The sequence below is a fragment of the Lepidothrix coronata genome, unplaced genomic scaffold (assembly GCF_001604755.1).
Source record: "Lepidothrix coronata isolate B3197 unplaced genomic scaffold, Lepidothrix_coronata-1.0 Scaffold15, whole genome shotgun sequence".
Taxonomy (NCBI): domain Eukaryota; kingdom Metazoa; phylum Chordata; class Aves; order Passeriformes; family Pipridae; genus Lepidothrix; species Lepidothrix coronata.
In genome coordinates this window covers 2,372,101-2,393,674 of record NW_016690195.1, presented here as the reverse complement: position 1 = coordinate 2,393,674, position 21,574 = coordinate 2,372,101, and the positions used below count along the sequence as shown (strand labels likewise).

Sequence of the window (21,574 nt, the reverse complement as noted above, 5' to 3'; positions counted from 1 at the left end):
TTGTTTATTGGTGCTGCGTGCTCATGTTTGCAGGCAAGGTTTGGATAAGCACTTCAGAGACAGATCTTCATCCTTGTTTTAAAATTAAATTGCCTCTCTTTCAGGGGAACTAGTACCAAACATGACTAATGGATTTGTCTGTGCAGAGAATAGCTATGGGTAGTTCCAGTGCTCTGTGAGACCAGAATGAATTGTGAGTGGGATTTTGAGTTGTGTATGCACACCAACCCCCAAGGAAAAGCCCAGCTCCTTGATGGTCCAGTCTTTGTTATCTGTGAGACACAGCAAATGCAGGGAGTGAGCCACTGACCTCTCTGCCACAGGACAGGATGCTGACCAGGGAGGGAGAGAAAGGAGATGGGGGAGAAGCAAAGGCAGGGTGAGGAGACAGGTGTAGTGAGGATGGAAACTGGGAGACCAAAGCACAGAGACACACCACAGCACGGAACAAGACCTTGGTGGTCTTACCATTCCCCCAGGCTCTGGGAGCTGCCAATGCCTAACATGCTGCACAAATAATAAATTTATCAAAAGACTGTCTTAATAAGGAAAAATGTAACCTCAGTCCAAACCCAGATGGTGTTCAACTGTGACTAAATGAAGAAACACACTGTTTCATAAATGTGTCCCACTGAAGAGGGAAGCTGCATGTACTGGTGCCACCCAACGCCCTCCAGCATCCCAGAGCAGGTTCCAGCTGATGTTCCCAGGATATTTTCTGCCTGCATCTGTAATCATATCCTTGCACTGAGATAATGTGTTTCTTACCAGCTCTTTGCTCCTGTCTATCCCACAGGCAATCTATAAGATGGTTTCGTCTGTAATGAAGATGCCAGAAGATGAGTCAACACCAGAGAAGAGGACAGAGAAGATCTTCCGTCAGATGGACACCAACCGTGACGGTAGGCACCCTTCTGGTGGGGTGGGTGGGGCGTCCCGCCCACACGGGACGACCCCGCAAAGCCACCACCATACAAGGCCAGCAGAGTGCAGCCAGGCAGGACTTTGCCTTGCAGGGTTGCTTTCCCAGGGATTTTCCTTGGGCTCCCTCAGCGTCCTTACACCATGTTTGTCCAGAGGCTTGTCAGGTGTACTGTGACCCACAGAATGAGCTAAGTAAACTCGTTTCTTTTCTAGGAAAGCTCTCTCTGGAAGAGTTCATCCGAGGCGCCAAGAGTGATCCATCCATAGTCCGTCTCCTGCAGTGTGATCCCAGCAGCGCCGGCCAGTTCTGAACCTATTCTTTGGATGAATTATGTATCTGCTTTTTTTTTTCCTTGCCAAACAACATTCATGGTAGTGTTGCCTCTGTATGGCCAATTATGCCTTTATTTGTGGCATCTTATAGCTTCTTTTGTTGTGGATTAATTATAAGAATGCTGAATTGTTCTTATCAATTTGTCCAGGGCATGGGCAGTACTGTTTTAAACAGATATTGTGGTGTTATCATTGTTTTAAAATTTTCATTTTGGTTTTTTTGTTTGTTCGTTTTAACGTATCTGTTTTGGAAAGTATGCGTTGAGGAAGAGTAAACCAACAACAAAACCCTTGGCAGCAAGACACGCTGACAGATTTTAGATTGCTGCTTTAGTTGTTAAGTATTCACCTGCAGGACCTGAAAAGTGTTGTAGAGGCTGAACCAAAGGGGTTGTGACAGGTGGGGTAGGATTCAGCTAGAACTTGTCCAGGAGGCACCAGTTAACGTCAGACAGGACTGAGAAAAAGTACAAAAGTGCAAAACGTATGGGGTATATTGTCCACTCCTATACCTCCTTGTTTCAATGCTGTGAACATTTTCCAGGTTATGAAGGAGAAGGGACAAAACAAAGGTTGACATTTTTTTACTAGGTTTACAGTGGTTGAATTCACATGGCTTTATCTGAAAATTCAGCAATTTGCAATCCTGATCTCCAAATCCACAACTGACAATACCTCTTGCCGTTTGGGATCAGCAAAGGCAGACACAGATATGAAAAACTGGGTCTTGACAATGAATTTAAGGGAGATACATGTTGAATGTGAAATTTTTAGGTTAGTAATAAAGCAGTTGCTACTAAGGAGAGTGGGCATTCATGTGAGGAACTCACGGACACCTGCAAGCATCTCCAGCTGAGGCACATCTGCTATTCTGAATGCTCTTGCATAGGAGGAAATTTTTGGAGGTGTTTTTGTCTCTCTCCACATAGCTAACAGAGTTTCTGGGCCTGCTCTTAGGGAGAGGCTCTCATCAAAACTTGTTTTAAACATAAAATTGTAGCATTTATATTTCATTTATTTTAGTAAAGTTCAAAAAATCTGTACTGAAATGAGGAAATGGTACGCTTTATGATATATTTATATATATAAAAATTAAAACAAAAAAAGATCAGCTCTTGAGAGAAATGTTGAATGTTTATCTTTTCGCCTAGATGCAGGAGTTCTGAAATTTGCTGCTGAAAAACTTCCTTTGGTCAAAGTTGCTGTATGCAAGGCTAGTACACGTATGTGGGATTTCTTAGGGACTTTACAGGCACTGTTGCAACGGAAAAGCTTTAGCAACGGGAGGCATTATGCTGAGTAAATTGGCATTAACCAATCATTGGCTAAAGTCTGCTCTGTGATCCTGTTGGAGGGGTATCGATGCAGGCAGCACACAGTGTTGGGAATTCATGAGCTCGTTAGAGTAACCTTTGTCTGACAGGAAAGGTTGGCATTTTTCAAGTGACCTTGTAGTTGCTAATCCCCAGTAGCCTTAATTTAAAATAAACTAAGTAAAATAAGTCTGCTTTACAGATGGTGATTAGGTAAGTACTAATTAGAAGTCATGAATAAGTAGTTATGAATAATTTTATGTGGAACACTAGCTAGCATGTACAATAACTGACAGAAACAGTCCTAGACTTGATTTTTTCATACCTTTGCTTTGCCAGGTGTGAAGTGCAAAGCATGTTAAAAGACAATAAAAATAAATTGAAAATAACATTGTTAATTGGTTGTACTAAAATTATTATGAGTGGCTAATTACACTCAATAAATGTCTTCAAGAACACACCTTTACCTCAAACAATCACAGAAATCTGGTTGATGATATATTCCCCTCACATTAATCAAAATACTGAGCAGAGATGAGTGGGGGAAAATGAGAAAGCAAAAGAGGCCCAAACACAGATGCAAACAGATTTTAATACCCAGTGCTTTCAGCTGTTATGAGCATCAGTGACAAGTTTTGCACCAATTCTTATGGCTGATGGAAATGTTCCCTATCTCTTTCTCCCAAAACTTCATTAGACATCCTGTGCACAAATCTAACCCTTCAAAGGAGAGCCTATGCCTACTTTCTTCAAGGTAATTTTCTGCTTTATCTGGAGAGGCCCTCTCTCCCATATCCATCACCTCATGGATAGTAAAAGTTATGTTCCCCCTTGAGTGCTTTGAGGGTTGTTTTTCAGAAGGAGAAACTTGGCCAGACTGCTGGGGATTGCTGCAAGAAGGTCAGTGGGCATGCACTGATCAACACCCCCCTCTTCCAGACGGGAATGGTGAGTCCCGCCACCTCAGCTGCTCCTGGGGCGCTCCATCACCACTCCAGTGTGGGCAACAGGACAAGGTGACACCAGAGGATCTCTGCTGAACTTCTAACCTCCCGGCTCAGTGCAGGCACCCACGTCCAAAGCAGCCCAGACCTATGGAAGCTGGCATTTACTGAAGGTGAACTCGGATACCTTCTACGGTTCCATCTTCTTCTTAATGCTGTGAAAGCAGTTGCATGTGACTGAAACTTTTAAAACATTGCCTTTCATTTAAGCGAAGGTATTCCACCTCTTTTTCATTTTACAGGATATTTCCAGCCCAGAACCTAATCTCTCAGTTTGTTTTTGCTCAGAAGTTTTGGAGGTCTGGGGCCAGGATCATTTCATATGTTACTACCGTACAACATGTGTTTGAAAATAAGACCTACGCTATGACCCCAGGACAGTGGAGATGTAACTCTTCCCACAGTTCACAAAATTTGAAACTATAAGAATTAGGCTACAGCTGCAGAGAACATAGCTGAAGATAAGAGTCTTGTATAAATATTTGCAGAGTGAACTAAGGTTATTCTTCTACCTGACTACCACTGGTTGGTATTGTTTTAAATTATTAACTATCTCTTCCTTTCTCTGCTTCTACGTGTACTTAAAGAGTGATCCATAGCTGGAACTGTGATAGGAGCATCCACAGACCTCAAATCAGCAGGACTGCAGTGGTATGCTGTGCCTCAGACTGGAAATTTCTGCTTTGCTGCCATTTGCATTTGCAATCATAACTGCCTTCATAAAGCTTTTGAAGGCAAAGTGGCATATCCTGCATAAAATAACACAGCAAGTCAGACACTTTCAACTGATCCTTTAGCACTGTCTTCATATAGGAAGGATGGCAGACAGCACATAGTGTTTCATATCACCTCTCTATTTTGTAGATGCATTCTCCAGTTTTAGTTGCACATGCAAGAGGCAACCTTCACTCACATGTTGTCCAAAAGAATTAACAAGTACATCCCACATGTAGACTGAACCCGTGGAAAATGCCAGTCCCATTTATCCAGCGTTCCCAGTTAGCTTGCCAAACTCTGTGCCAGAAGATATGAAGTGAGGACTATGGCTTGTGAATTTTGCAGCAGACTGTCTTTGTTTTAGGATGCTTTGGGAAGGGAAAAGGGTTGGTTTACCCTTGTAAAACCAACACATGTGTTTCTGTGAGCACTTACAGTTTGAGAGGGACTGAAGAAATATTTTTGTTTCAACCTTATTTGAAGCCATGTCAGTCCACAGCCATGGATGTTCCTGAGGTACCCAGATCTGTGCTGTTCCTCTTGCTGTTCTTAGGAGCTTATAGAATTTTTCTTATTGCTGGAGCATTTTGTCCTTTGTTGTTCTGTGCTACAAGACCTCCACATTTTTTGCTGCTTAAAACAGTAAGCCAGAAGTGTGCAGATTCTGTAACTGAGTGAGGTCTGTGTGCAGCAGTATGGCACACCAGGATAAGAGGTGGTCACACACGATTTAAACACTCCCCCTGGGGGCTGAGCCCCAGGACTTTTCAGCATGTGCTCTCTCACAGATGGCAAAAGTGCAATAATGCGGCTTAGCTTAATTTTCTTTCACTGCAGACCAGGTTAAGTCACATTACCTTTCATTTGCTGTGGGCAGAACCTCATCTCAGCTGACTCATGGAAACTTGGTGAACTGTGGTAACTTGATGTTAAGCTCTAATCTGCAGACTAAACTGAGATGAGAAGATGGCCTTGGCCATACGTCTCAGTACATGTGAACTAGGGAACACGGTGACAACTGGCAGGTCCCTAGAGGCACGTGGCAGTGAGAAGGGAATCTCCTGCCTCTGAACAAATGCCCTGAGCTGAGGTGCCTCCTTCTTTTAAAGCTGTCTTTTTTCTCTTAGCACCAGTGGTGAAGATGCAACATGATAGCAATATAGCATGTCAGAATCAAGGAAGCATCCTTCAAAAGAGTTTCCTTTTGAAGCTTAGTGTACAAGTGCCAAGTGAAACGATCAGAGGAGAGGAGGGCTGGACAAGTCTTCCTGAACACCCACTACACCAGCACCTCCTTTTGTCTCTCTCATGGTGCTCCCTGTTTCCTGGCAAGGCACTTGGTGCAAGACCAGTGGAGAAGAATATTTCACCTGCCCTTCACACAAGCATTTGGATGCATTCTTTGCTCTGTGTCTTACTGAGCAGGATCTCATGTAGGAGTCTTAAAGTGGGGGAAGTTTGTTTCGTTGGTATCACAGGCAGAACTTGTGCTTCGAAATTTGGAGAAACTTGGTAAACATCAGGCAGCTGAGCAGTGCTCAGGGCTGCATGCAGAGTTTTCCACTGACTGTGCAGTAGGCAGATAAGATGCAAGGCAGTGATACATCAAACTCGTGGTGTGATGTGCTCTGAGATATGGCTAGACAAAAAATAGCACCTTCTATCTGAGCAGCTCTGTTGCTGCTTATTCCATCATAGGCACTGACAAAATACACTCTAAAATACCTCCAGCGTGAACATGCATCTGCAGGAGTAGAATAACTCTGCTCTTCCTTACATACAAACAGCAGAGCTGTTCATTATGCCCTGGCAGGAGTTGAACAAACAGCTCCTAGGATGAACATAGGGCTTTCCCTAAGTGTAACTGAGGGCAAAACATTGCCTGCAGGAGTTTCCTTCCCAGTCACGATAGAAAAGAATAGAATGCTCTGATTGACTCTCAAAGCCCAGGTGTTATTTTGCAGGCTGGGAAAGGTGGGAGAACGGCTGTGTTTTAAGCACAGGGGGGAAAAAGCAGCAGGGATTGTAAATTGTCGTGGAGAGCAGTGACACTAGAAACCAGGACCAGCACTGAGGGGCTGTAGAAGCTGTTAGGTGCCTGTGGCCTTCAGAGCAGTAGAACGAACAGTTGGATGTAAAGTCAATCTCCTTGCCCCTTGCAGAGACAATCCCTGTCTACTATGGGAATCTCAGTCAGCAGCACCCCTTATTCCAGCCTGGCGTTTGCTGCTGTTTCTTCCAGTCATCCATACTGAGAAGTTGTTTCAGGGATGAGGATTTTCCATTTCTTAACAAGTAACAGCTGGAAAGGCCAGGCATGAGGGGCTTCTTGCCACATACAGGTTTGATTTCCTTATTGCTCCCACAGGTCATGTTATTTTTATGTATAGTTGGGATTAAGCTATCACATGTAAAATGCTGATTAATGCAAAATAAGCAAGACAAAAAGCTTGGGTTATAGTGAACAATGCAAAAAGACTACATAAAGACTACAAAAACTATAAAAGACATCACTGCCTTTAGCCCTGTGTTTGAATTTGCAAGGTGAAATCCTCTTGGCAGTAGTCAGCACAGAATAGCTCCTCTGCACCAGCCCAATCCATGGGCCCTCCTGGGCTGCTTCATCCCCATGTCACCATGTGCTCAGAATGGGGACTCTGGGTCCTGCCACAGAGATGTCATCGGGGTTTATTAGGCCTGCTGAGGGCTTCCTAGATTTCGAAGCACACAACAGCCATCCGCTCCGTAGTGTTCACTTACTGTGCAGCTGAGACATGTTTTAGATCTTCTCCTCTTACTCTGACCTTATACCAAAGATGTTCTCACCTTCCCAGGGCATGCACTCAGGGTGTCCGGCTCTCCGAGTTTTTGCACCCACCTCCCAGTTGCCATCCCTAGCTTCTGTATGAACAAACACCAGCCCTTGACATCTGGAGGAGCCAAGTTTGATGCACTTAGAAGGAACAGCTTCTGATTTGGTTTCCAGCCTTTGAACAACCTGTGTGTACCTTGCCAACTATGCTATTTACTTCCCATTATTAAGTAACAGCAGTATTAAACATTTCAAGGGCACACTGGAACAACATGTTTTTCATTATCAGTATGTGTTTGTTGAGGCACAGCAGACTGAACCTGACTGGTGCTCATTCTCTGCTCCCATGGTTTCTTCCAGGCCGGAGCAGCATTCTCCTATGCATCACCATTCAATGTGTAGTGCCCCAATCCTTCCTGGAGCTCCCAGATGCTGTGGACCAAGAGATAATTCTGGCATAGTAATATCATACAGAAACTCTTCTTGCCATCTGTCAAAAACATGTGTTGAGGGTGTGACCTCTGCATTTCTCCTCCCTGGGGACAGGGGTTTCAGGGTTGGCCTCATGTTTCCCCACCAAACAGGATGATGGGATGATGGTGATTAGTAAACCCACCTGAGAAAATCCTCTTAGATTCTAAACTTCATTTGTGCTGCTCATTGGCTGCACTCAGAGGGAAGATTAATGAGTCCAGTGTGGTTGTTTGGGGGAGAACTTGCAGCTCCTCGCCACCATCACTTTTTTATTTCCTGTCATTATCTTGTTCCCATTTCCAGGGCAACCAAATATTTTTTTTATTAGTATCTGTAAGAAAAAGAAAAAACAAAACCAGGGTTTTAATCTGATAAGGATCTAAGGAACATTACTGAAGACATCATGCTCCATGTTAGTCATACAAATACTCTACAAGATCATATTTCTTTGGTATTTTGTGCTTGATTTTCTTATTTGCATTTGAGGTGTGTTTGTGATGTATTTCATTATCTTGGATCCTCTTATATTTAGCCCCACTGGTCCTTCAGCTCTTATGCAAAAGTCCCAATGATTCCAAGAGCAGGGCTGTCTGAGCTATTACTACCAAGGTGGGCTCACGGTGCCTGGTAAAAGTGAAGTGCTTAATTACGTTAGGGGTTATTTTTGTCTGCACACTTGTTGCAGGGAAACAGAGCTGCATGTCAATATGTTTATCTCTTCCAATTGCTCACTTCAATTCAATCCAAGCAGTTTTGTAGTTAATATTTGTATATTCAGCTCTATTTCACACTTGAACCCAAAGTGACCAATATTTTCCTCTTCTGACAGAAGTACTTCATATCTTTTGATTTTTAAATATTGACGAGTGAATGACATGATGGATGCAAAAGTAAATAGTTACACATTTGTGTTCTGGCTTTGGCTGTGGTAGAGTTAGTTTTCCTCACAGTAGCTAGAATGGGGCTAAGTTTTGGATTTGTGCAGGAAACAGTGTTAATAACAGAGGGATGTTTTCGTTCCAGTGGAGCAGTGTCAAGGACTTTTGTGCTTCTCACCCCACTCCATCAGCGAGCGGACTGGGGATGCACAAGGAGGTGGGAGGGAACTTAGCTGGGACAGCTGACCCCAAATGACCCAGGGATATCCCAGACCATATGGTGTCTCAGTCAGTAAGCAAAGATGTGAGGGGGAAGAAGGAGGAAAAGAGGCACATTCAGACTGATTGCATTTGTCTTTCCAAGTCACCATTATGCATGATGGAGCCCTGCTTTCCTGGGGATGGCTGAACACCTTCCTGCCCATGGGAACTGCAGAGTGAATACCTTGTTTTGCTTTGTTTGTGCATGAGGCTTTTGCTTTCCCTATTAAACCGTCTTTAAACTGAGAAAACCCATGAGTTTTCTCACTTTTACCCAACTCTCTTCCCCATCCCACTGGGAGGGAGGGAGTGGCTCTGTGGGACTTAGTTGCCAGCTGGGGTTAAACCACAACAATTTGTTTAAATTTGGGCAGGTACTTTTGATGCTGTAGAAATTAATAAATTGAGATAAACCACAGCCAAAAGCTGAATGGATCAACGTGTACAGTTCCTATTTAAATCCATGACCATTCCACAGGGAGAGCTTTCTCATCTCTGTTCCCTCAGGCTGTTGCCTCATTGCAGCATAGAGATACCAAATGAAACTTTAAATAATCTACCATGGGCAAACTGCAGCAGCATGGAGTTCAGCATATCCTGTGTCTTGGCAAAATTAGATACCTCTCTAGATGAATGCTTTGTAAGCAAACCTACATATCTTAAGGAAGACTTTTACCACTCAGAAAGGAGAGGGACAACTATGAATTAAATTAATTTGGTCTGCATATTTTTCTTATGGCTGTCTAGAATTGCTAGTGTCCTGAGTGTAGTTGCCTATAGGTATCGTGATGTGTTAATTTTCCCCCCTGGTTCTGTTGTAAGCTTATCTGATGGTATTCCAAGTCTCCAGCTAGTTCTTTGCCAGGCAAAGCCCATGAAAGGACATGCAGAGGTGAGTGGCCTTCAGGCATATCGGGGGCAGCTTTTGGGGATATGGCCCTGTGCTGCTGTATGCTTTGGGATTCTGTGCCTGCAGAGCAACATGTTAAACCTACCTGGTAAAATGGAAGTAGATGATCAGGCCACTGAAGAAGATGCAGAATTTGGTGGAGGGTTGTGTATGTTTTGTGCCCCCCAGCACGTGCACGGTTCCCCCTGCTATTAGCTTCCAGTTAGGATCTTTCTTGAACCCTTAGCGTTAAAGTTTTCTTATGCTGATAATGTATTTGTATTATGCAATGTACTCAGAAAACAGAAGATTATCTCCCTATGACTGTCCCCTCCTCTTGAGAAGCTGTTATCTTCTGTACATATGATATGCAGAATGTATGGGAGTCTTACCAGCGTTGGTTTGCATTTTTAAGACTGTACTAATTAATGTGTGATGCTATTGTGTTTTTGTAGTGGCATCTTTGATGTAGGATGTAAAAACTATTTAAATTTTTTGTTTGTTTGTTTACTGTTCAGCTTTTAGAGATAGCACCAACGACTGCATGTTCACTAGAATCAGCCTTTTTCAAGGGCCATCATAGCTGCACGCAGGCACCGGTGTTTCACCCGGCGCGTAGCACCTGTGCTCTTCTTTTAGTAGGGGTCAGTTTTGAGTGGAAACTAATTCTTCCTGAGAAGTCTAGTTTTCTGTCTTACACTCTCTCAGATTCAAGCTTCCTCCTCCCATGCTGTGTGCCAGCCCTGGGCCCAGGAGGAGACCTAGGAGGAATGTCTCCTGACCCAGGGCACCCCGCTGGCATCAGGCTCCCTTCCCCCTCAGCTCATGCACATGCACATCCGTTTTTCCTTGGAATTGCTGGCTATACCAGGACAAAACCCATGAGCTCACATTATGAGACCATTTGTGCAAGTGACTTTAAAATTAATTAACTAAAATTTGGGGAAATAAAGCAATTAAGGAAAAGAAGAGCCTAAACAGCAATTTTAAGGTCAGAATCTTATTGGGGTGCTTAATATAAAAAGAATTTGGGGTCAGTCCCTAAAAGACAGGACCCCTTGGGGGGCTTAGGTCTATATTTCTTGTCAGGTTTGGAGAAGGAAATGGGGCTTGAATCCAGCCTTTTCGGCAGGGCTGATTTACTAGATGGACTGAGTCTGAGAGACACTTCTCCAGATTGTGTCCTGGGCCAAAAGTCAAGACATGCTGCAGCTTAGGAGTTATTTTTCTATTAGTTTGTTTTTTTCTTTTTAATGGAGAAAGCAGTTCAAACTGCACCTGGCAAAATGACTGACTTCAAAAGCATGTTTTTCCTTGTTATATAGACACTCACAAAAAAGCATTGTGTGGTTAAAAAGGTGCATTTGTGATAGTTTCTTTTTCAGTGCCAAAATATATAAGCAGTATTGTTTGAAGGGAAATAAGAATTTTTTTACTGTATTGTTATTACTGTTGAACAAATATATTGTTTTTAAATGTTAGATTTTGAAGACTTTTGTATTGTAAACTGTTTTGTGACACGGTGCTTTTTCATACTGGAATTACTGATTGCACCTAAATATGAATTATTGTTTTCTTATATAAATATGTAACCTTGAACAATCTTGATGAAAACCAATGTATGGTGGATACTGACAGTTCAAACAAATTGACCTACTGAAATCCCCTAAATGTTCTTTCCTACTAATAAACATTCTGCTGCAGCTAGCTATGGTGTGCCACGCGCTGTTACTGCCTTCATGCTGGAGCCTTAAAGTCTCACGTAGCCCTATGGTCTACTGAGAAAACCTCAGAGAAGCCTTTGCCTGCTGTCTTCACAGCTCCTGTTCCACTCACTGCCATGGGCAAAGGGTCAGCAGCTGTGAAAGCCAATTTGGAGGGCTTAGCCAGGGCTTAAGCGGTGCATGGGCACTGTGCCGGCACGTTGCAGCCGGCTGGGCTCTCCGCTGCTAACACGGTTTTTCCTCCAGCAGCTAAAGCCAGCAGCTGGGCACAGAGTAGGGTAGCACGGAGTGGATTACAAAAGCAAAGGAAGGACAGCATAAGGCTGAGAGCTCTCATCCTCTGGAGCTGGAAAGACCAGCTTAGCTAACTGACAGCAACTTTCCCTGCCACAGATAAATCCCTCTCCAGGTTTAGGGTGGGTTTTTTTACCCTAAGGACTAGCACACCATCAGGGGGGCAGGATGTGGCAAGGGAGCACGGGCTGGCAGGGTGGTAGCTGTGGTTAGTTGCTCTGAGATGTGGTTCATGAGGCAGCAGCAGAGCTTGTCACAGCAGGGACTCCTGCCAGCCTCAGACAGGCTCTGGAGGGGGCTGGCTCATGTGCACGCTTCTTAAACTCCACAAACTTTTACCTAGGCCAAATTTGGAGCTGGGATTAGCACCAGAGTCCTAAAAGTAGTTTAAATCCCACGGGAAGGTAACAGAAACCAGTGCCTATTTCCTCTTGAGATTAAAAAAAGCCTATTTGTGGAACTGCACATTAATATAAGCTTGAGACAGGCTGGAGCCTGGAAGGAGCATCAGTTACAGTGTCCAGGTACTCCCTGTGCTCAGTGCAACTTCAAACCACCTTTAACTACACAAACTTCCAGTGTGCCAAACTCCCTGTGATATACGTTCTCCTCACTCTCCCATTAGGGCCCTAATACAATTTAGCATAAAAAGGCTGGGGTGTATGGAAGTATTTATTTGCTCAGGGATGCTAAAATCCTCCACTTTACCACCTTTGCTGGCCTGCACATCTCACTGTGCAAAGCCCAAGGCTTCTGTCCCAGGACAGAGCCTGGCTCCCAGTCATGGCCACCACAGGGCACTGGAGCACCCCCATAGTCCGGGACTGGACCTCCGAGTGCCTCAGGGAGGAGAGAATCTAAGACCCTGTGTCTCATCAGCTTGTTAGCCCTGGATCTGGCCCCATCTGGGAAATAGCATGCTCCAGATCCTATCACTGTTTTTGGCAGCTCGAATTGAGCCAAGAGATAGGGAAGGTGCCAAAAACCACAGCTTTGCTGCTGCAGTGAGTCCCCTAAAGTTTCAATCAGGAGTTAGAGGAGGGGTGTTTTGCTCCCCACTCCTAGGAGAGGGTCAGTTCTTCTTAAAGACCTTGTGAGTCACCCTGCTAAACCCTGGCTCAGCCATGCCAGAAACAATCGGGCCTTTGAGCATGCAGTGGGTGCAGCAGTTCCCGTCAGCTGACACTCCTCCATGGCCTCACAGATGCAGTACTGCCAACCACTCAGCTTCAAAGCATTCACATTTTAAGAGCCACTCAGTAAAATTACTTCCTATAAAATATATTTAAACATCTACCACAGGTATTGTCCAGGAAACATGATTACCCTAAAGAGCCCCGTGGGAGCTAGTCCTGGCTCACCCTAAGCCATACAGAGCACTGAACTCCTCCACCCCCCTGTAAGACAGGGCTGCCCTGCTACTGCCTAGGGAGCTTTCCTTTGCTGAGGCATATGCTTTCCCAAGCAATGTCTCACTTACTTAGATGTTCTCACCTCCTGGATTCTTGTTTGAAAAGCCAAAGTCAACCGGTGAAGAATAAAATGGTTGATGAAAATGTTTTATTGCAAGATGCATAGCCAGGTATGCTTCAGTGCTTTGGGCACCCAGGGCACAGCAGGAGCAGATGCTGGTAAGGAACTCATTCCAGGTGCCTTGGAGCCACAAAGATGATAGTACCAGTGCTTCCAGCCAGGTTCCCAGGACAGTCCAAGTCGTCACAGAATCACAGCTGGGGTTGGAAGGGGCCTCCGCAGTTCATCTGATTCAACCAACCCCTCTGCTCAAACAGGGCAAGTGAGGGTTTGTTGTCCAGGACCGTGTCAAGGCAGCTTTTAAATATCTCCAGGGATAGAGACTCCACAACCTCTCTGGGCAACCTATTCAAGTGCTTGGTTACACTCACAATAAAAAACCTGCTTCCTTAATTCAGAGGGAACCTCCTGTGTTTCAGTCAGTGTTTATTGCCTCTGGTCCTGTCACTGGGCACCACTGAGAAGAGCCAGACTCTATCCTCTCTGCACTTCACTTCAGGTATTTGTACATACCGATACTATCTCTCCTGAACAGATGTAGTAACACACACCACAGCAACAGAAATATTATCTCATACATAGGAATATTTATTTTTTCCTTCTTAAAAATGTACAAAAAATAAAATAACTGTATTTACAGTTTATCAAACCCCTCTCCCAGTTGCAACACTATTAAGTTACGTGAGCTATATTCTTAATATAAAAGCACACTATTTATACATAAAGTTTCCTTGTTTGCCAGTAAGAAGGCTTGTCACAATCTTTGGCACAAACATTCTTGTTTGTATCTTGTCTCAATAGGAAATGGAAGAGCATATAAACATTTAATAAGCTTTACATTTTAAAAGTCATAAGATACTCCTTTCCAGTTCCATTTCAATCAATATACAGCATCTCTGACAGCTAGAGAGTTTAGATTTTACTAATTGTTTGAATTAATTTACAACATTTAAACAATCCATAGAATGAAAGAGGAATATATATAGGAAAGATATTTGATCTCTGAATTCCATTGACTAAAAACTTCATGAGAGAGGACACAGAGGAAGAAAACATTCTTTTCTTCGTAGTTTACATTCAGTGGTAAAAATCCTCCAAAATGTCTTGTGAGGATATCACTGTACATCCACAAAGCTTCATTGAAAGGATGCACTTTATTTTGGGGGTATCAGCACCTGACTGTGAGAAAGAACTAAAATTTGAGAATTTTAATGGGGTTTCATAATAAAACATCAAATGGACGGAAAAAGTACCAAATCTGTAGCAGGAATCAAAATTTTAACTTAGAAGACTGTTCTCCTTTCATACATCTCTATCAGATCTTTCAAAACACAACATCTACAGACACTGCACTACTATAACTCTTCACAGGGAAAATGCTCTGAGCAACAAGCCACACTTAAGCTGCACTAGTTAAGATGCAAGACTGCTGCTTTGAAGAAGGAAAGGAAATGAGAATTTTGTTCCTTTAAATAAACAACCACAGCAGTGCCACAAAGAGACAACAGGAGGCAAGGCAGATATTCCTGTCCCCCACTAAACAGCAGCCAAATCTTACTTCCATTTAAGTCATAGTACTTGGAAGATCCAGCAATAATCAATATTTTTCATTGTTTAATGAAAGCAACATGTATATTTTAACAATATACATGCAAGCACTATGTACTCCTCAAGACATTTGAATCAAGCAGGGCACAAAGCAGGCCACTGTTCCAGAAGTTTGCAGTACTTGTACTGTCCCTTTCCCATCACTCTGACAGGATGATTTAGACCAACAAGGTGAACTCTGAGAACTTGTAGCTTGCCACAACCAGCATCCAAGGTTCAGTGCTCCTCCAGCAGCTGATGCTGAAGGGGTACAGGCTGATATACTCTTTGTAATGTCTTAGTGCTTGCGATGCACCTGCATCTAGAGCAGAGAAACAAAGCCCTTGGACCCTGGCAGATAAAGCTGAGATCATCCTTACCTAGCTCCAGTCATTGTTTTAAAATAATCTTACCACCTATCTACTTGTCTTCCTCAATGCTACTGACTTCATTGAGACTGTAAGAAGGAACTAAAGGCAGGAGTATTAGTTTTCTACTATCAGGAATTCACACACTTTAAGATGTATTTAGAATAGCTTTCAGTTAATCTTGGAAGCAACTTTCCTTCTCTGGACAGTGGCTCACTAAAAGCTCCTAAAATGGCAAAGGAAAGACAGCTCCTTAAGCCCTAGTATTTCTGGACATTGAGCTTCTCACTGATCCTACATTGCTCCTTGGTGCAGGATGCTGCAGCACCCAACAGATCCCAGCTCATCTCCACACAGGTGTAAGACAAGAATGTCCCACTAACGTGAGTGCTGATGCTGCCAGGACAGCCTGTCCTTCTCTGTGAACCCTAAATTCTCACTGTCTCTTCTTAATGCAGCACATGCCAACCTGGGCCAGCCCCAGGCATCACAGGTACTCCCTGTAAGAGAGCTTAGATGGCAGGTTTGTTGGGAGCAGAACCAGGACCCAATTCCTGCATACATTTACTCCTGTGCTTCACCTGCAGCTTCTTCCCAGACATCATTACCAACTGAGAGATCCCAGCTAACATCCTGAGGGTTCCAAACACCAAGAGAGAAATACAAGAACTAACAGCATTGCTCACCAGTCCTATGTGCTGGACCCAGTTTCTAACACCACTTGTCAAAACTGTCCTATTTTTTTCCTTAGGAAAAAGGTATCTGGGGTAAGTCAGCATAGATTTTTTTATCTCGGTCTGAGCCAAGTAGAAACACACTGAACCATCACAAATCCCTTATATTCCCAGGATGTCTGCTCTTGAGCAAAGCAGCAAGAGCATCTTTGTTGGAGTGCATTTTTATAAAAAGTTAAGGAAATTACTACAAAACTCTGCATCAGAAGGCAAAAGAGTGCATGACAAAAAAAGAGAGCAGGAGGAAGACAGAACACACACTTCGCTTTACAGACATATGTGGATTCTGGGTATGTTAGCCCTTACACTAACGGCCGGAACCTTTTATAGTTTCTGGTCCCACAGAAACTTTGACATGTACTTAACATTTCTGTTGGGAGTAGAGACTTTAATGGGATGCTATTGCTAATAAAGTTAAGAAAGTGTGCAATAGCTTGCAGGAATATGCATGCAAAAACTTGGCCAAATCAGACTGGTCAGCTATCCCAGCTGCTTTGCTTGAATAACAAATAGTTCCACACAGTTCAAAACACTAGACAGTGAGCCCTGTTAAACTAGGCAGCGTTTCTTTATTCCTCTAACCACCTAATAAAAAAAGGTGTGTGACTGAAGGAAAAAATGTTTCAGAAGGAAAAAAAATAAACTCTAAAGGCTGCATGTAAGAAAGGACCCACACTTCTGTCTGTCACAAAGGACTCATGAACAGTGCATAGAGAATAAAATGCAGCTGAAACTCACAGGACTATATCTCGAGTGAGGAGCTCCCTACAATAGCCAGAGGAGCTGGAAAGGAGAGAGAGAGGTACTGTGTTTGGATGTGCTAGGGACGTTCAGGCCTTGAACCCCTTTCCTTGTGATCCTAGCCTGCACCACTTTATTTCTTCACAGAATTCATGAGACAGGGCGGAATTTGATGGGATAACCATGTAGTTCAACTTGGGTTTGGATCCAGCCCTTGTGAGAGAGACCTATCTCCACGCCTCAGTTGTGGGATACTCGGTCTGCACGGGAAAAAATTATTCCAGTTTTGATAAAAGTATTTACATCAAGCCCAGGTTTATACCTCACCCAACTGTCTTAGGAATTGAAACAGAATCATTAAACGGAGATACAAGAGCAAGTACCCTTAAGAGGAAGATTTTGAAGTCCTGTTTCTTACAGTCTAGAGGAATGCTTTAATGAGCAGGCTGCTGCAGAAAGCACCTTTCCCACCACAGGCTTGAGAAAAGGCCGCTTTGGGAGCCTTCCTTCTGTACCTCTAGGCACAGCAGGCAGCAGACATGTGATGCCTCTTGGATTTGGTGACAGCTGGATGGGAGACTCAGGTATGTACAGTGGGGACTCGGGCACCTAAGGTGGGCTCCCTTGTGCCACAGAATTCAAGATGCTGTAGCACGGTTTGCTCTAATATTTCAATATATAACTGTGTGAGCAAGGATAGAGCATATGAGTGCAGATTAAGTTATCAGCTTCTCAGTACACACCCTTAACAGATTGCAGCAATTTAATCCTCTAGGAAAGATTCTGTTAAACCCTAAACCCAATACATACAAAAACATAGTGGCAGTAAACGTGCCCACATACAGTAGTTAAAATATATTATTGCATATTATAAACATTATATACAAGGTTAAAATGGTTTCTTTACCATTTAATTACAAGTGACATTTGTAGCTGAATGCCTTACTTACAAGTCCTCATTGCTACGTGCTGAGAACTACCAGAGGTATTTGGCAAGACTATACACTATATAGAGACACAGATCAGTCTGAGCAAGTGAACTGTCAGCCACTTTCCCCATCTTTAGCACTGCAACAGCTTTGTAGCACTGACGGAGACAACTACTGGTTAAAGTAATTTATACCAGATTTCTGGAACTAGACCAGCATGATTCTTTAACATGTTTTAGAACGAGCTTATCCACACTAAAGTATGGATTAAAATGTCGTGTTTCACATTTGCAGTGGGTCATCTGGTTACAAATCTGGGGGCTGGTAACTGCTTGTACACTAGAGAGTGGGGAACAATAAATAAGGGACCAGGTTAATGTAGGTGGCCTTGTGCTTGACAAACCCAAGTCTATATGCAGTGGGTGCACATGTGCAGAATGGACAGTATTTTAAAAGCAGTTTTGTAACAGTTTCTCTGATCAACAACTGTGGAGTTCCTGGGAAATCTTCTGCTTTCCAAGAAGGATGAAATGCTGTGGTTCCTTACAAAAAGGCTCTGCCTGAGGCTAGATCTCTGTCAGTGTGATCTTGAAGCCTTCAACCATGCTCTCCATGTGCAGGATGAACGTGTCCTCGTTGGAGTAGTGCTCAATAATGTTGTCATCCATGTTTACCAGGATACTGGTGACAAAGGCAAAAATCAATGTTTTTATGAACTGGGACACTGGAAGGGAAAGTCATGCACTCTGCCACATATGCTCACTTCTCTACAACACATAAACAGACTCCAGCACATGCCAGTACAGGGTCACTAGTGGGAATCATCATCAAGATCTGCCCCATAGTGCCTTACAGTCTTTGGATTAGAGGCTACTCCTTGCTAAAGTAGCTGAGGTAAAAGTGCCAGTGCTGAGATGCTAACACATTTAAGTTGCCTACAAGATGAGCTGCAGTTCAGATCTCTGGCAGACCAAGCTAGCTGGTGCTTCCCACGCCTGGTGTTGGCTCCCCCAGGGAGCGCTACTCCATGCTGCTCCTCAGATATGCCACATGAGCTGCTGCACCTCTGTGTGTGTGAGCTGCTAACATAGGGAATTAGCGTAATTTGTGGTTTGCACACAGCTCACAGACCGAGAACTCAGTTTGGATGTGAGAATATCGACAACAACTATTAGAAGTGTATATGAGTGTTTTCCTCACTCTTTACCTGAAGTGTTTCTTCTAACAATAACCTGGAAATGGTATTAGAAAGAAACAAACCATGAGAAATTTCACCTGTCTTCTCAAAAGCTAAGGAAATTCCCAGGCACAACAATGCCCTAAGCTAGAGTTACAGCTCTGTAACGAAAATAAATGATTGGTTTAAAATTATATCACTACAATATTGTGGTTAAATAGAACTGAAAAAAAAAGTTAAAATGGAGACATTTAGATTTATGGCAAGGAGCAGTGGCCTAGCTATTTTAAAAGCCCAGCTGTAATATTCATGTCTAAATTTACTCAGCTGAAATCCCTGCAGCAAACACTGTCTGCCTGTCTTTCTGATTCGGACAGTAGTCTATTTCTTCGTAATACTGCAGGGAAACTCCACACTGCACTCACAGCAAAGACAGCATCTCCCACACTGGCCCTCCATGATGTTATTAAGCATATTGTGTACAAAACAGACTTTATCCAGGTATCTTTTCCAAACACAAACTCTTTCTTCACAGTAAGTTTATGAATACTGGTCCGACATAGACTGGAGATCCATATTTTCTCCTCTGCAATCCCTTACTGTCTCCACGGACACGAAGATTTCAAGCGCATGGGCACATCTACTTAAAGTGTTTATACTGCCCAGTATCATGAGGCTCCAAGCATAACTGGGATCTCTGAGTACTCCTAAAGGATCCTGCAATAGACCTTTAGTTAGTTAACTAACTTACCCCTTTTTGCTCTTCTTATAAAGTTTTGCAATCTTTTCAACTGGTAGCCCATATTTCTCAGAGATCTGAAATTTAAAAAAAAATAAAAGAAATATCATTAAAGACTAATGAGAAATATAAAATTATCACACCTTATGTAAGGCATTAAAACAAAATCTCTGCAAACTTTAGGAGGATAGCTATGCAGAAAAGTCACTCACAACCATACCATGGTTGCATTTAAGGATGACTCGGGAAGCAATAATCCCGAACAACTTGATCAAAACCCACAATTGTTTCCATCCAGAAACTTGAAGACCATAGTCTTTATAGGATGTGAGTCATCAAAACTGCCCCAGCATCTCCTACTGCTCTGCTAAAGGAGTCAACACTCTTTCCAGCTTCAGATTTTACGAGAGAATTTCAATCTGATCTTTCTGTTGTTTCTTAATCTGATTTTCTGGGATCATGGAAGCAAAGGCTTCTTCCACCAGGCAGAAGGCAGACATATGGCAACCCAGCAAGAGCTGATGGACTGATGGATCAACAAAAACATGTGCATTTCTATTTCTCAAAGATATTTCAAGGCTTGTTAAGCTAACAGGAGTCTTCATGGTGGTACTTTTCTCTGAATAGTATCTTCAAGGTACTTTTTATTGTGGAAGGGCTACCAACATGCTACACAAGTGACTAAGAAGCTTCTGTATTGTTGGGGAGGTGACTCAATCTAGTTACTACAGTGGCAAAATGAGAATGCTTTGTCTCACAAAACATCATCTGAGTGCACAGATAACAACAAGACGAGACGTTGTAGAGAAGTGTGTTAACAAGGAAAAAGGCCTTGTAAAATAAACCTCTTGCCATCTACCCAAATGATAAAGCAGAAAATACAGGAAAACTTCAGAAGGAAGAACTACTTAGCTGACAAATTACCAATGCCAACAAGTACTGCAATGGTTTGGCACTGCTTTGCAGCAACATATTAGTAACTTTTTTGAATGTCCATTCTTCAGTGAGTCTGTGGTGTGCTCATGAAGAGGGTGTGCCTGAGCTCTCCACCTGAGCCACATTTCCTTTCCAAATTATGACTCTTCTTTGAGGGAACAGGTCTCACAGCTCACACTTTAGAGATGGATTGTCCCAAAAGGCAAAATAATTACAGAAAAATTATTTTTTTGTCAGTGATTAATGTTTTGTGGTACTTTACTGCCAAGCAAAGTAAGTTTCCGGCTCTTCCTAGGTGAAATGAAATTGCAGCTAAATAGCTGACTACTCATCTTTTGCATTAGAGAACTGAAATGCACAATTAAAAATCCATTTAAAGACTACCAAGCATCAGTCACTGTAAAATCTTTTCTTTGTGTTTGCATTCAGACTTACATTGAGAAAACGTGGTATTTTCAAGAAGTAAATTAAAGCAATTATCGTGAAGTAGAAAACAGAAAGCAAGCAATGGATAAACTCAGTACTGAGGAAAGAATCAAACAGCCACAGGTTGAGCCCCAGGCACGGCTTCCTTCCAGAGAGCCAAGATTCTCTGAGAGAGAGAATTAATTAGCCTGTACTTGCCTACATCACCTATAATTGTATAATTGTCATCTAATCCAAGATACAATTTTGTGCTTAAAAAGTATAACATAAGTCCAAGATTCTGAAGAACCAATAAAATTTCTTTTACACTGCAAACACTCTCCTCTGATGGTATTAGTGTACATCTGTGGCTAACAGAAAGGGAGTAACTGATAAGGTACACTAGACCCATCCACTCCCTAAGCTTTCCACCAGCAGAGAACAAAATTCAAACTAAATTTGGGTGGTATTTGTTACTTCAGTTTTACTTGCACCAGCATGTTTCATTGCCCTTTTGGATATGGTGCTGGACATACTGATTGTAGTCCTGGTTCCATGTTCTCACCTGCCTGGAGAGAGGCCTAATTCTGCATCAAGGCTGTGCAAGCTCCCATTCTGTACAGTCACATCGTCCCTGATGTGGTGAGTGATCCACTTTGCACATGTATGAGAAGAAGAGCTTCACCCTACTTGTCTTATATCTCACACAAGCATCACCACTACTGAACTACAAAACAAATCTTTACCACTCTGAGCTCCATGTAGCCTATGCAAAAGGCTCTGTGTAGCCTGTGGAAAAGCT

At 42.9% G+C, this 21,574-nt stretch overlaps 2 protein-coding genes across 10 annotated transcripts in view; one reads left to right on the top strand and one right to left on the bottom strand.

Moving 5' to 3' along the window:
- Positions 1-11,312, top strand: part of NCALD (neurocalcin delta) — a 58,524-nt gene extending 47,212 nt beyond the window's left edge. Inside the window, exons 3-5 of one of the 2 annotated variants that reach the window (XR_001873418.1) lie at positions 797-902; positions 1,138-3,324; positions 3,429-11,312. Coding sequence is in view for 1 of the 2 variants with exons in the window: in XM_017806430.1 (XP_017661919.1) it covers positions 797-902; positions 1,138-1,235 (204 nt within the window). In the remaining variant the exon portion in view is untranslated. Of the gene's footprint in view, positions 1-796; positions 903-1,137 lie in introns of both variants that reach the window. The other variant, XM_017806430.1, reaches the window with a different exon arrangement.
- A 2,423-nt stretch (positions 11,313-13,735) lies between these two features.
- Positions 13,736-21,574, bottom strand: part of GRHL2 (grainyhead like transcription factor 2) — a 68,002-nt gene continuing 60,163 nt past the window's right edge. For 7 of the 8 annotated variants that reach the window (XM_017806507.1, XM_017806506.1, XM_017806512.1 and 4 more), the window contains 2 exons: positions 19,444-19,508; positions 18,082-18,196 (listed from right to left, as the gene is read on the bottom strand). In XM_017806507.1, coding sequence (XP_017661996.1) covers positions 18,082-18,196; positions 19,444-19,508 — 180 coding nt within the window. Of the gene's footprint in view, positions 18,197-19,443; positions 19,509-21,574 lie in introns of all 8 variants that reach the window. The other variant, XM_017806505.1, reaches the window with a different exon arrangement.